Genomic DNA, 14,283 nt, shown 5'->3' on the forward strand with positions numbered 1-14,283 from the left:
CCCCTGTTCAAGGTGACTCTGGACGGCCTGTCCGCCATCCTGCAGCAGTACCGGGGGCGGTACAGCGCCGTCATAGGCTTCTCGGTGAGGCTGTCCGCGCTGTAACCTCCCCGTGAACCTACAGGGATCTACAGCAGGGCCCATGTAAACAATCCAACTCAACTCAACCCTCCCTGCACGCGCACATACATACTTGCATACTTACATACTTACTTACATATCTACATGCAGCCAACCGGATGGAACCACACGGGAGGTGCACGAGGAGGAGGAGGGGGAGGAGGTGCCAGCGGCGGTAGAGGGCGAGGCGGTGTCGGCAGGGGGCGGGGTGCTGGCGGCAGGGGCTCTTCCTCGGTGCTATCCCGGCAGCAGCAGAGCGCCGCTATCGGGCGGCGGATGGCCCGTGGGACCGCTGTGCTGTACCAGGTGTGTCGACATACATACGGGCAGGGGGCCGGGGGGGCTGCGGGTCACCTGGGGCTGCGGGTCGCTGCAGTGACTGTAGGGGGTTGCTGTGACTCATCTGTACGGCGCAGGTGGGGGCCGGTGCTGCTGTTGCGCGGCTTCCAGCCCACCTTCCCCAAGTACCGGGAGCCGGTACGAGCACCTGCGTGAAGTCCCGTCCGCTCGCACCTTCCTGTCCGCACCTTTTTCAAACTCCGGGACCCACCCTGGAGCTCTGGGAACCCTATTGTCCCATCATCCCCCCCTTATGGTTTAGACTGCACTGAAACTTCAAACCCACCACATCGCTGCACATTACCCATGTTACCATGTTGCACGCTCCTGACCTCCTGACCTGCCCCCGGGCGGCCCAAGAGGATGCAGAGGGCCGCCTTCCCATCTGTGCCACCCGATTGAGTTGCGGTGGCGCAGGATACCGTCGCGCCGTATTGTACCGTATTATACTGTATTGTACTGCACCCGATGTGCTGTACAGGTGCCGTACAGCGAGCACAGCAGCTTTGGTGAGCTGCGTTCCTTTGTGTCGTGGCTGCAACCGGGGCGCATCGTGCCCTCCGTCAATGCGGACGGACCCGCGGGTCCCAGGACGCGCCGCATGTTGCAGCTGCTGCTGGGCACCGCCGAGGAGCAGGCACCGACGGGGGCGGCCGCGGCGGCGGCGGCGGCGGCTGGCGGTAGCTCCGGAGCGTCCGGAGCTCGTCGGGACATCCGGAGCTTCATGAAGGGTTCCGGAGCGACGTAGGGCAGTTGTTTTGCTGGTAATGGTGCCACTGATAGCGGGTGGAAGGGTGTGTGTGTGTGTGTGTACCTGGGTGTCCCGCGCTGTCACTGCTAGAAGGGAGGGGAGGGACGGGGGCGGGAGAGGGAATGAGCCTTGCTTATTGCCTGCGACAACTTATCGGACGCTTCGTGCTCGGAAAAGTGTTCGAAACGGAAGCGCAGCATGTGTGTTGTGTTTTTAACTTTTTTGAAGCGCTCGGGAGCGGCATGTGCAACAAATGCGCATGCCTGCATACGTGCATACGTGCGTTTGTGGGTGCGTGCATCTCTTATATCTCGCATACATCGAGCACTTCCTGAAGCACCTCATCTCGTATCACTGCGTAATCCTGAGGGGGGGGGGCCGCTGGCCACACCTTCCCAAGACATGGCACATATGGTGGTAGGCGGCGGTATGACCCGCTCGCAGGTGATACCTAGGTGCGGGTCGGAAGGGGCCCTCTAGGTGGGGCCCCGTAGCTGTGGCACCAGACGGCTTGGAGAGCTGCCGGAACCCAATACACACAAACGGGCGAATGAGATGATGAGATAAAGTGTTGCTAAGTGTTAGTACGGCCGCCTTGATTATGATGGCTAGATCTGTACGATGAGTATGTCTGGGCGGGGAGAGAGCGCCATCGCGGGTGGGCGTCTTAGCGAAGGAGTCGCTGGGGTGGTGAAGAGAGCGGCGGAGTGTCCCGGGGTGACGGGGAGAGAGGCAGGGACTGGGAGGAGTGTTACCGCTGTGTGTGTGGATATTTTTAATTATATATGTTAGATTTTTATATATATAGAGAGAGGGATAGTAGAGATGGGGACTGTGACGAGGAGGTCCGCAAGAGCGACCACACGCAGGCAGTAGGGGCAGCTGGAGGGGCGGGTAGTGCAAATGTGGGGTTATAATTTTCTTAAGCAAACCGCCGGGGGGGGTTGTACAGTTGTATTGAAAGGACAGAGACAATAGGAGCGGGAGCTAGGCGCCTAGGTTGTCGACGACTAGCGCCTAGAGACGAATATCGGATTTGGATTTGCCCAAAAGCAAACTGGATGCAATAATGCCCTTTCTTTTTAGTACTTTACTCGTTCACAACAGTTTGAAGTCAACGATATGTTTTATCCCACGAAATTGTGACATCCTGCAGCGGTTGGCGGGCCCAGTGAGCTATCAGTCGGTACTGGCAACAGCGTTGTCGCAGCCTAGCCACGTGCCGCAGGGCGGCGGCCGGGGCGCATTTCAAGGAGGAGGAGCTGCTGCTGGTGTTTGGAGGCTGCGAGGTGCGCTACTGTCCGTGCGTCGGTATTTGCGCGCCTGCAGGCTGTCGCAAGAGCGTACACGGGGCACGAGCTGCGATGCCGCGGCGAGCGAGGAGCTTGTTACATCGCAGTTATATCGTTCGTTATACGCGCCCAAGCCAAAGTTCGCCAATGTACATGGACATAGCGGAAGGCCCATAATGAGGTAATCTCGGTCTCCCATCCCGGAATCCATCCAACACGTGGGCTGAACCAGCCCACAGCCCTGCATCTCTAAGCACTGACGAAGATTGGCCCTACAAACCTTTCAATTGGGCGTTGTTGTATGGACTTAGGGTTTGGCCCACCTGGTCCACGAACCTTGCATCCATCCAGATCACACCGCCAGATCACACGGAAGAAACGTAAAATGGATCACAAGCAAATCACAAGCAAAACAGAAAACCACATAGACCGCAAAACAACCAACAGCAGCGACGTGCAACAGGGCAACTTCACGGGAGGCCGCCATGACACAGAGCGACGCCACGGTCTCTCTTTCCGTTCCAATTTCCCCGAGTACGCACTGAAGGTGCACAGATACGCACAGATCTCCCAGACTCACTCATTTCCCTTGTTCGTCCCCTCCTTACCTACTTTACCAGCATATTAGGATGCGGGGCAGATGCACAAGTCAAGCCGGGGAAGGACGATGGGGAAGCCCCGCATGGCATGATGGAGATGAGTGTCGTACAAAGAGCAGCGACCCGAAACACACAACCCCACGCCGCATAAGCACACGTGAGCCCCACCGGAACACCCGGAATGGCTAGCAACACACGAGCACGAGAGCAATTCTACCCCGGCCGCTCTGCAAACCGACTAAGCAAACAGTTACGCCTCACCGTATAACCCAGAGAAGCTACAATGCTGACGATCTCCCTGGCTCGTCCCTGCTCTAAGACGACTGTCTGAGGTGTGCGTTTCCAGCCCTCTTTCCTTTCCGTGGGACAGGTTCCCCCTGCAGCCATCTCTGCGCATCTCGTCCCTTCTCCCGCCTTCCTGTCGCTGATCTGGTGGATTTTAGCACAATGGATTGAAAGCCGACACGATGCAGTGCACCTCCCCCACCGCGTCTTAGCTTACGCTGAAGTGGAGTTGCTCTTGGTCCTTGCCAAACCCGACTTAAACTGTCACCGGCAGCCCACATCGTTCCTACGCCGTTATATGCCGTACACTTCCGCACCACCATTGTAATCCTACTACACCCTACAGCCCTCATGCCCCCTCTTTGGCACCTACCGTTATTCATACAACACCCTCGCCTCGCCTAAGTGGTAGGGACGGAGCCTCCGTTCGGGTGCTGTCGTGCAACTGCGGAAACCAATCCTTCAACCGCCGTGAAGCCCTTTACATGGTTTCAGCCGTTGCGCGCGTTGTTGACGACTTTGGCGATCTGCTCCGCAATGGGACTGCCGCCAAGCAGGCCGCCAGCGCCGTGAGCGCCGTCGCCATCGTCGCCGCTGCCACGGAAGCTGTGGAGGAGGCCGCCCATCGGGGAAGCACTGCGCAGATCCAGAGCCGCTCCTAGAGGGTGAGCCTGCACCGCGCCCAGGGCCTTACGCGCCGTCTCCAGGGCGGATTGCTGACTGCGGAGAAAGTCCAGGAAGGAGGCTGTGGGGGGAAGGCCCGTGGGCGGGTCGGCGGGAAGGAGGCGGGGCGCGGCAAGTGCAGGGGAAGGGAGCGAGTTTGGTGCGGAGCTGATGCGGGTGGGGGCGTGGTATAGACCCTCAGGTGTACAGGCCCTCTCCGCCATCCCAACCCACACGTCCAGGTCGTCCTCCCACACACTCACACCGCACTGCACCGTGCAGCTAGCACCAAACAGTTCACCACCTGCTTCCGCTAAAAAAACGTTTGTCCTCTGTCCTCGTGGACTTCCACCCCGGGAATATCCCTGGCCTAGGGGACTCCATCGCTCTCTCGCTCTCCCCTCCTTAATCTTGATGATAACTCCCGTTTCCGTTCCGCGGAATGGTTCCCTATCCCCCGCCCCGAAGTCCTAGCCACGCTCCCGCCCCGGGTCCCCTATCCCCCTTATGGTGATGAACCGATGGCTACCTACCGTCCTGCACGGTGTTGCGCGCGCGTTGCAGCTGATGTCCCCACGCCGACATCACATCGTTGGCGCTCCGCAGCTGGTCCAGCAGTTGGGCCCTATAGCGCCCCGCCTCGGGGCCATCTGCATCGGTGTTGTTGCCTGCGACCTCGAGCAGGCTGCGATGCTTGCCGCCCGACCTTCAGCGTGCAAACAGAAGCGTTCGGGGTGGTTCGGTGGCTTAGGGTATGGGAAGGAACAACCCGAAGGGATGACTTAGGGGATCCTTTTGCTCGAGGAGAGTAATTGCAGCGAAACAGGCACACTATGCGTGTCCCAGAATCCACATCACGGCCTCTTGAGCTTGTCCACAGACATGGACATGTCTCCTTCGCTCGTTTCCTTTTTCTGTCATCCCTTTCAATCTGCCACTAATCAATTCCAACTCACCGGAGCTTCAGGAAAAAAACCTCCGCATTGTTGATCCACTTGGACCAGCCCACCAAGTTGCCCGCCAGCGCCCCAGCGATGCCGACCGAGGTGGAGGCGGTGCTCAGGGAGGTGGACACGGTGATGAGGATGGAGGAGGCCAGCAGCAGGGAGGGACCCACAATGGCTGCGATGGCTGCGTCGCCCTACGGTCGGAGGGAAGCGAGGGTGGGAGACAGAAGGGCCGGGGCAGGTTTTCATAACACACATGCAACATGAATGAAGCGATAGGACGTTTCAACCGATAAACCATAACCCACATTTCCGCACCCCACACCGCAACCCTCCTCCCCAACATCGCACCTTCAGCGCAGCTTGCAGTTCTTTGATCTTCTTCTCCTTCTCAGCGCTGCTGCGGGGGGCCCAGGAAAGCGCCGACTGCAGCCCCTGCCGAGCCTGATCAGCAACAGACGGCTGTCCGAAGGGCTGTCCGTAGTTGGGGTCCACGACACTGGTGTCGTACTCGGAGCCGTCGCGAGTTTGGAAGAGATTTCCCAGCGGCCCCATGCCGCCTCCGAACATGAAGGGGTTGTTAAAGGCGTTCAGGCCGCCGCCCAGGGACAGGCCGCCCCAGTTGCTGCGTACACAAGGGACAAAGGTGAAGGGCAAAAAGTTAGGTGAGGGCAAAAGAGTGGCGGTAAGGGATATGATATGTGGCAGGTGGAGGCGATAGGTGACTGGCGAGAGAGTGGCATGCATGGCCGCAGCGGTGCCTAGCTGCATGCTGGTTGATCGGTGGTTACTGGTTAGTGTCTGGTGGTTGAAAAGGAGGCACGTTGCTTCGATGCATCTGCTCGGGGGCCTCAGGTCCCTGGTTCCTGGAAGGGCCGCAAGGAGCTGGGGATGCGAACCCGAACTCCTCATCCGCATAACATCACTCCAGCTACCCCAGCCCCGGCCCCGGCCCCGGCCCCGGGCCCGGGCCCGGCCCCTAACCTCCACCTGCTACGGTGCTTCTTTGAGACCCGAGGGGCCCCTCTCCAGCCGCGATTGTGTTCCCTACCCGCCATCATACTCATAGGCTTCTCATTACGTGGGTTATTGTACTACTTACGGCATGGCCCCCATCAGCGCATCGCGGCCCTGCTGGCCGATGTTCTGCACGTTCTGAGCCCACTGGCCCATGCCTGCGGTGGACAAGGTTGGTGGGTAGGTAGGTAGGTAGGTAGGTAGGTAGGTAGTAGGCAGGCAGGTAGGTAGGCAGGCAGGTAGGTAGGCAGGCAGGTAGGTAGGCAGGCAGGTAGGTAGGTAGGCAAATGTCGATACTTGCAAGCAGGTGGGTAGGTATTGAGGTACAAGGCCGAAGGGCCGAAGGGCATGGCAACCCCCACGGTCGGTGCCAATGGCGGCTTGCCGGCAAACCTATAGCGGCCACGGCCCCTGGTTGAACCGCACTGTCAAAACAAAGGCACTTAGGGGAAAGGTGGGGTGGGGTGGGGTTTGGAGCGGCCGCCCGGCCGGGTGAGGTTTTATGCATGTCTTGATTATGCATGAGGGCACAGGAGGAGGCCCCTCCCGACCGAGACTGGAGGGGATGACGAGCCCTATTGCCAGGAAACTACATTACAAATACACATGCGGCCATGGGTGCGAAGCTCCACTAGGCTGAGGGTTTTGGTTTCCCAGATGCCATCTGGAGCCTCACGGAAATGCGTCTGACCCATCAACGGCATCAATTAACCGACCTACGGGTTTACCTATGCAGCAGCCCAATTGCCCACACTCACCCGGCAGCAACATGGTTTGCCCCAAGGCCACCTGCGGGGCATTGGAGAGTGGCAGGGGGGAACAAACCTGGGACGAGCGGAGGCAGCCCCGCGTAGAATTCACACAACACAATCAACTCAACAATTCCATGCAAGCGGTCCCGGGGGTTAGACCAGTGCCAGTGCGAGGGACTGAACACCGCCGGGGGCCCGTGTGGGGAAAGGTCTCCCCAAACGTTTGAATGCGTCAGACTAGGCCAGCCCAGGGTAGGCCAGGCCCGGTGCGGTGCGGCTTAACAAAGTAGGCAGCTGATAACCCGACAGTCCACGCCCCTGCCCCAGCCGACGAGGGAGACGGTCACCGTGGCAGGAAGCGGTCCGAGGCGAGGAGAGGCGAGGGCAGCGGAGGTTGCTAGCTTCCGCATCAGACCGACACAGGGCCGCTGTCCAGGAGCACTTGGGGTTGACGCGCGTAGGACATATTGGACGTGGCGCCCGTCACACACCTCCTCCCCCTCGCGGGGTAGCGCACCTGCGACATGTGGCCCGTGATCACCGCCAGCAGGAGGGCCAGGGAAGGAGCGGCCCGTCGGGACAGCTGACCGCGACGGCCACGGCCTCTTGCAGCGGCAGCAGCCACCCAGGACACCATTCTGTGGCAAGGTTTGTTCCTGATGCTGAGGCAGGGTGTTGGAGGGGGGGAAGGGGAAGGAGATGCGGAACGGTGAAGGACGCTGTGCGTGTTAATGAGGACGGAGGATGCAGTGACGGTGGCAGGGAGGATGTAAAGAGGGCGGTTATGTCGTCAAGGTGAGAGTTGATGGTGGGACGGGCAGTCTACTGAAAATTAAACAAAAGTGACATGGAACCGAGTAAACCGAGATGGGTATCGCGGGGCGGGGCCGGGGGGCAATAGTCCCGGCGGCAGGACACGTGTGCACTATGGGCGCACGTACTGCCTGCCCAACGCCGAGCACACAAAAACGCAACGGAAGGAAGTCGGCCAAGGAAGGTTCCGGGGTTCCGGGGACCACTCAGGCGGTTTGCTGTTGTAGGCCGAGCGAGGCAACTCACCGGTGCTGTAGGGGAGGTGCTGCGGCGGCGGCAAGTGGGCTAGTAAAGAAAAGGAATTGAAATGTTTCCTCTGTATCGACGAAGCGTGTCTCAGGATTACTTTCCTTGCACTTCGGTTTACAAGGTACAGCCACAAGGTATACTTCCACGATATGTAGGAGACTTTTGGGCAGCATGAAATGGAGCAACTGTACTGCAGAGGGCCGGCCGTCCGGCCATCCTGTACTTCTAGGATGTGGCGACAACCTGATCGGCCACTCAGTTTGCTGACCCTCATTCTCGGACCGTTACGGTCAACAAACGGAAAGGAGGAGCTCGTCGTCAGTCTGTGTTGGTTGGGCAGTTAGTTGGTCGGTTACCTGGTCGTTGACAGCCTCGAACGCATCGACGGTCTTTGACGCCCGCTGATGGGGGTGAGACGCCAGCCACGCCCGCAATGTACGGCAATAACTTCCTGGGACTGATCCAACGGAACCCACGGGGGCCCTCCCCGCGTCCGCGGCGCCTCCACGGCAGCGCGAGACTACATCAGAGGGTTCATTTGGCCTTCATAGCTTAAAACAACACGCTCATCGACTCAGTCAACCATCCGAGTATATTGCGGCTCTTCAACATCGGGCTAGAGTTTTCGTGCTCGGTTATTCCCAGCCGCCTCCTCGCTTCCAGTTCCTTTCAGCTGACGGGTTCAGCTAGCCATCCGCCTTCTTCCTGGTGAGAATGCGACCTAATTTGCGGCACGTGTGCGGATGTGCAGACGTGTCCAGCCACAGCAGCGGCTGACAGCCAACAATCCGCCTGCCTTCTTCAAGGCGAGGGAGGTCGGCCGCATCTCGGAAGCACAGTACTGTCAGTTGGTGTCCAGTTTGCTCGCGGTCCGAGATGCAGCCAGCGTTACGTGCTTCGTTCGCTGCCCTCTGAGGCCCTCTTGTTGCACATCGCTGTGTTTGTTGGAGGGTACCGTTGCTGGGGGCGGCTACCATTTTAATGACAGATTGAACTACAATTCTCTGACGGCCCTCCTAACCAACTTTCCTACTCTGCCCCCCACCGGCTCCGCTGCCGTATCCCTTTTCCGCCCTCGCCTTTCGCTGCCGCGGCCCCTCATTGATACGTCTAACAGCAGCGGCAGCAGCAGCAAGCTTCCCGGCGGCAAGGCGAGCCGCGTCGGTCTCTGTGGAGGCAGCTCATTTAGCATCGTCCAGGATGGCTGGTTCCCTCGGCGGCCCGCGGCGTCTGGGTGTGGTGCTGGGATTTGTGGCCATCCTACTGACCCACCATCAGGTGAGGGGTGAAGTCTTCGCAAAGTCCCCGCTGACTTCAGCAGCAGCTCGGCAGCGTAGTTCCTTCTTGCCTTGTAACACTTTCGCTTGGAGGCAAGACGGCTGTGTTCTACCCTTCTCCGGCACAGGACATGAAAGGATCATTCATAACATGTAATGACGCGAACGTCACTGCTCACCCAATACAGCGGGCGCAAGCTTAGTAATTGGGGAGGAAAGTGTTGGCGGGAAAAGAGAGCTACGGATTGAACTCGAAGACGAGTGCCCCCATCAGCCCCCATACGGTCATGGGGAAACAGATGAACGAGTGTTGGGGGGTGGAGTTGGGTTTTGAAGCCGGGATGGCGGCGGCTGCAATGGCTTGGGCGCCTTTGTTGTGGTAGGTGACGGAGTCCCAGAGCAAGGCCTTCCCGGAGAGGTGACGCCACTTCCATTGGCATCTTTCCGTTGATGCCCTGGAGTGCGCGGTCATGATACCCCTCACCATTCGCTGCCTGCGCGCTCACTGATGCCGCCCCCGCAATCCCCGGCCCCCGCGTAACGCTGTCTACAGGCCTCCGCGCAAGTCCTTGGGCCCATGATCGCCCCCTTAATGGCAGCCGTCCCAACTGCTTCTGCGACCCCTGGTGGGGGTGCCTCGGCCGCTGGGGCCACGGCCGCCTCGGCCGCTGCGGGCGCCGTCCCGGGTGCTGCCATGTGGCAGGTAGGTGGTTGGGCCAGGTGGTAAGGAATGGCAGGTGTGGAAAAAAGTGTGCAGCATTGCTCCGTTGGTTGTGCGGCTGTCTATGTGATACGGGTGTGGGATGGTTGCGCAAACGCGCGGAGTGCATGTATGTGTTTTGCTCCTATGTGCGCATCTGTCTGTCTGCCTGTCTGTCTGTCTGTCTGTCTGTCTGTCTGCTGATATTTGTATTTGCTCTTCTCGCTGGTCGCTGTGGAAAGCCCTGATGTTACCCAGTAGGCCGCCCGGTCCTCCACCGACACCGCCGGAAGCCAAGGATATGGTGCTCCTTGTACGGCATAACCTGTACAGCGTAAAACTGCACGGCGCCTCCCTTGCCGCGCCCATGATCGGCTGCAGTGGCCTGTGCCACTCGGCGACCGCAAGGGAGCCTCCCCCTTGCCCGAACTGCTATCCGGGCGGCCGTCGGCAGTCTATTTTACTCAGCCCAACACCGCGTACCCCTGCCCTCGGGGCCTGTTACCTTTTCCCGCCGGCCCTGATATCCCACACGACAGGCTATGAGTGACAGCCTGGCTAGGGTTATGGCCGACACGCTGGCCTTCCGTCCCAGCAACCGCAGTGAGTATGCGCACCCAGGTCACCCTTCAAGCCGTGCATACGTAGATACGTACGTACACAGCTACGTGCACACATACATGACTTTCCCCGTCCTGCTCCTCGCTCTAATACGGAACTCCCACACGAGACAAAACCATCATCACACTGCAGGTGCCGCCGATATGGTCCAGAGTGCCACTGAGATGCTGAAGGACTTCGGCAGCGGAAAGAACCTTCAGGTCAGTGACCGATGGCATGGGTGATGGGATGGGCCCGAGCAGGCGTTGTACCGATGTACGATCACATACACGGAAAGAGGGTCCAGAGCTGGTGTGAGCTATGAGCCGCACTATGTGGGGCCCCATCTTGCGTTTCATCAGCAGTCCAGGGGTAAAATCAACGGGGAATGAAAATGTGAGGACCGGGGCCCGGATTTCTGTGTGTGGGGTAAACAAGGTTCCGGCACGCAGGTAGGCCACCGTTTCGCACGCAGACGTCCTGGAAGTGATATTCGCCACCGCGCCGTGCCAGAGCTGGGTGGCCCCCGGGGGAAGCTAACCGTGTCTTAGGGTTTAGGACGAGGTGCCTGTCACCCGCTACCGTCGGTGGCGTACAGTGACGGTGGCGATCTGGGCGACCTGCAGAACATGGCGCAAGCTAACCCCGGTGACAACCTCCGCGCCGCTGTGGGCAGCATGGCCAGCGCCTCCAATGCCGACCTGGTGGCCGCGTACGACCAGCTGAGGAACACGGCAAAGGTGGGCCCCCTGCTGCCAGCCTGCCACCCACATTTCCTTCTAAACGACTAAATTTCCACACACCGCCGGTGTTGTGCCATTTACACTACCCGTCACGGCTTGCATTTTGCGGTTTGTGATTTTTTGCCTTATTGCCTTATGCCGCATGTGTTCTGTAGCTGTCCAATCCAGGCGTGTGGCCTTTCCTCGTGGCCTGATACGGCAACCCCCGGCACCCCGTGCTCATGCAGCTTCTCTTGGACCGCTCTTGCCCCTTTCGCAACCCCCCTCCGCAACCAACCACCACCCGCAGGCCCTGGGCCTGGCCCTGCCCGCTAACTCGCCCACCCTGGACATGTGGTCTCGCATCGCTGGTGTCCTGAGCGGCTCCGGAGGCCGGGTGAGACACTGAGCCAATGCGTTTTGGCAGGTTCAACCGTAACACTTCTTGACACTGCGGTTGGTTTGCTCCGTTGGTTGTGGCTGTTTGCGGGGCCCGAGCGGACCCAATCCTGGGTCCCCTTTTCCTCTTTCCTTTATTTCATCTTCACAACCCTCAACCCGTTTCTCCCAGGACCTCACCTCCATCATGCCCGCACTCATGGCTCAGAGCAGCCACCTGGGCGCCGCAAACCCCAAGAACATGGGACAGACAGCCGGCTCAGCTTTTGACTTCACCTTCAAACCAGCTGACTTCGGTGCCGCTCTGGCCAATCTTGGCAACTTGGGCGCTGACGCGTTCCTGGTACGATCTCACTCGTCCATAATACCTTGTTACCCCCCCCAACCTCACCATGAAAGCCACCTCCGGAATCCGACCGCACACCGACGCTGCAGCTGGGATTGTATCAGGGAAAATTAGGTCAGCGCATACAGTCGCAACATAGATCCCAGTACGTCCCAAACACGCTGTTGAGGGGGACTGGACGTCGGCTACCGGGGAACCCCCCACGGAGCGCTTCCTTGGGGGATGGGAGATCGCGTAAGAGTGTAGAGCCTTTAAACGCAGTGCAGCCCTTGACTTAACAGGTACGTACAACTTTTGCTGCTGCCTCTGCAGAACGGCCCTGGCGCAGCTATTTCGCTGGTCTCTCTGGGGCTGGGCCTGGCGGCTGGCATCACGGGCATTGTGGGTGGTGCACTTTACATCGCCGGATCAGCGGTCCTCCTGGGTGCCGGCGTGGACTGTGAGTGCCGGAGGGGACGGTGGAGGATGGGGAGGATGGGGGGCTGAGAAATGCGCGGGAATGGAGGAGGGTGCGGCGCAGGCGGACGGGGTGTTCATATGTGGGATTTGCGGAGGGGAGGGAGGCTGCTGGTGGCAGCTGGGCCAGGTGGGGCGGGAGATGGGGCGTAGCAAGCCCAAAATTGACCAACCAACAACAGCCCGACGTGACTATTTACCCTAAGTCATTTCGGCTTTTCAAGGCTGGCATGTGTGTGCGTGCGAGGGTCCCTCGCAGAGAAGCGGCATGTCACACTGCGGGAAGTGACGCACAATCATATGTGAACTGACCCGCGCTGACACAAACCAGCGCCCCGGAGCAACAATTACTTTCCGTGCGGCGCCAGAAATCTCATGTGCATTTGTTTGTGACGTTGGAATTGGTGTGTGTGTGTGTGTGTGCGGTGTGTGTTTGTGTGTACCGTTCAGCCATCTGGTCTCTGCCTCCATCCCGGCCCTCCCCCTTCCCTCCCAACGATGCCCTCCCCTCAACCCCCACCTCATCCCCATTCCCCCACACCAGCACTGGACACCAGCAAGGTGAAGGTATGTTCCGCGCGCATGGACTGTTGGTTGGGCCTATTCAGGAGGGAGCGTGTTGCCCGTGTGGCAAAAGTGGTTGCGCGGGCAGATGACTTCCAACCCCCATAATATCGCCGGCGCCCTTATTTCATACCGTGTTTTACTTAGCGCCTTCAACTCAGAGCCGCAAGCGCGCAGGTCTTGGGATAGATCTGCTTCCCAGGTTCGTCACCGCCGCCACCGCTTGCCTCCCAAACCTGAACCTGTCCCTGTTTTTGTTTCTGACCGCTACGGGGCCTTCGGCATCGGCAGTGGGATACACTCGCGGTGGCCGGTATCTGGAGGGGCATCAACCCCACGCCACGCTGCACGCCACACATTATGGGCATTAACCTTGCAATGCAATCCCGTATGCCACTATAACACCGCATGCTTTGTCGTGCCGTACGACAACAGAAGTACAAGGACAACACGTACATGGCGCAGTTCGAGGACCTGGCGCGCGAGGCGGAAACGTAGGTTGGGAGGGAACGGCACAGGCGCGACCCGAGGGATCACCTGAGAGAGCTCAATGGTTGCTCAGACGACGTGAGCTACCGATGACATCAGAATAGCATGGAAATCATCGTACCATCAGCGACTAGCCGCACGCCAGATGCCTTTCGTCTGCACTAGCTGGCGTTTCTGTTCATCCACTTACCAGCATTGGCCCTCATACTGACGGCTCAAACTCTACCGGGGCCCCAAAACCACACCTCCCCGCAGGTCCCTGCTGCCAGCCGCCCTCAACCCACGCTCCATCCAGTCGGTGGATTTTGCGTTGCAGGTATGTATGTCTTAACGTGGTTACTGTGTGTCGTGTGTACATCATTGTGCTCGGCCCTCTAGGAAGCGGACAGAAAGCCCGGTGAACCCCCTAGTGGATAACTACTGCCCAGCAGGGGAATCTGATCCGAAGCCGGAATCGCTCCCGCCGATATCGGGGTTACCTTAAGAAATCCAGACCGCCTGCCAGCACCTGAGAAGTGACCCATGGGTCCGTGTTGGTCACACTAAAAGCCCGTCCCAAACCCGTGAAGAGGGGCGCTGCTCACCCAAAACATTCGCTTCCGGCCCATGATTGCGATCCCGAATCCCATGCATCACCTGTTGGCAAGTTCGGGTTGCCCTGTCGTACAGCCGCTCCATTTGCCCACTGCATCCCTATCCACGTACCCCACGTACTCCCTTTAAACCGCCTGGTACATGCGCGATACGTAGGTTGTGGAGCGAACTATCAAGTTGGCTGAGCGGCGCCAGTGAGCAAATCCCCCGCCCTCCACCGGCACGGCGGGTTGACCCGCGGGGCATCTCCTTACCTGGTGTTGAGCAACGAACAGTCCTTCAGCAGCAGCAGCTGCAGCAGCAGTAGCT

General features: G+C 59.3%; 3 protein-coding genes across 3 annotated transcripts in view; 2 read left to right on the plus strand and 1 right to left on the minus strand.

Moving 5' to 3' along the window:
* The window catches only part of VOLCADRAFT_96136 (uncharacterized protein), a gene marked incomplete at both ends in the record, with an annotated part of 10,476 nt that extends 9,269 nt beyond the window's left edge, over positions 1 to 1,207 (plus strand). The window contains 5 exons of the mRNA XM_002955157.1: positions 46 to 84; positions 125 to 144; positions 232 to 426; positions 537 to 597; positions 941 to 1,207. Of these exons, the coding sequence (XP_002955203.1) occupies positions 46 to 84; positions 125 to 144; positions 232 to 426; positions 537 to 597; positions 941 to 1,207 (582 nt within the window). The remainder of the gene's footprint in view (positions 1 to 45; positions 85 to 124; positions 145 to 231; positions 427 to 536; positions 598 to 940) is intronic.
* A 2,670-nt stretch (positions 1,208 to 3,877) lies between these two features.
* On the minus strand, positions 3,878 to 8,000 carry VOLCADRAFT_96137 (uncharacterized protein; the record flags this gene model as incomplete). Its single annotated transcript, XM_002955211.1, has 8 exons — positions 3,878 to 4,131; positions 4,583 to 4,755; positions 5,006 to 5,190; positions 5,348 to 5,621; positions 6,099 to 6,171; positions 6,772 to 6,802; positions 7,283 to 7,427; positions 7,825 to 8,000. 8 exons carry the CDS (start codon positions 7,998 to 8,000, stop codon positions 3,878 to 3,880), a joined length of 1,311 nt encoding a protein of 436 aa, XP_002955257.1.
* Positions 8,001 to 9,027: 1,027 nt separating this feature from the next.
* VOLCADRAFT_96138 (uncharacterized protein) lies at positions 9,028 to 14,172 on the plus strand (the record flags this gene model as incomplete). Its single annotated transcript, XM_002955158.1, has 12 exons — positions 9,028 to 9,105; positions 9,658 to 9,807; positions 10,344 to 10,407; positions 10,558 to 10,625; positions 11,031 to 11,144; positions 11,437 to 11,523; positions 11,698 to 11,868; positions 12,184 to 12,310; positions 12,872 to 12,894; positions 13,327 to 13,385; positions 13,636 to 13,696; positions 14,131 to 14,172. 12 exons carry the CDS (start codon positions 9,028 to 9,030, stop codon positions 14,170 to 14,172), a joined length of 1,044 nt encoding a protein of 347 aa, XP_002955204.1.
* Between the last annotated feature and the right edge of the window lie 111 nt (positions 14,173 to 14,283).

Source organism: Volvox carteri, assembly GCF_000143455.1.
Source record: "Volvox carteri f. nagariensis unplaced genomic scaffold VOLCAscaffold_49, whole genome shotgun sequence".
Lineage (NCBI taxonomy): Eukaryota > Viridiplantae > Chlorophyta > Chlorophyceae > Chlamydomonadales > Volvocaceae > Volvox > Volvox carteri.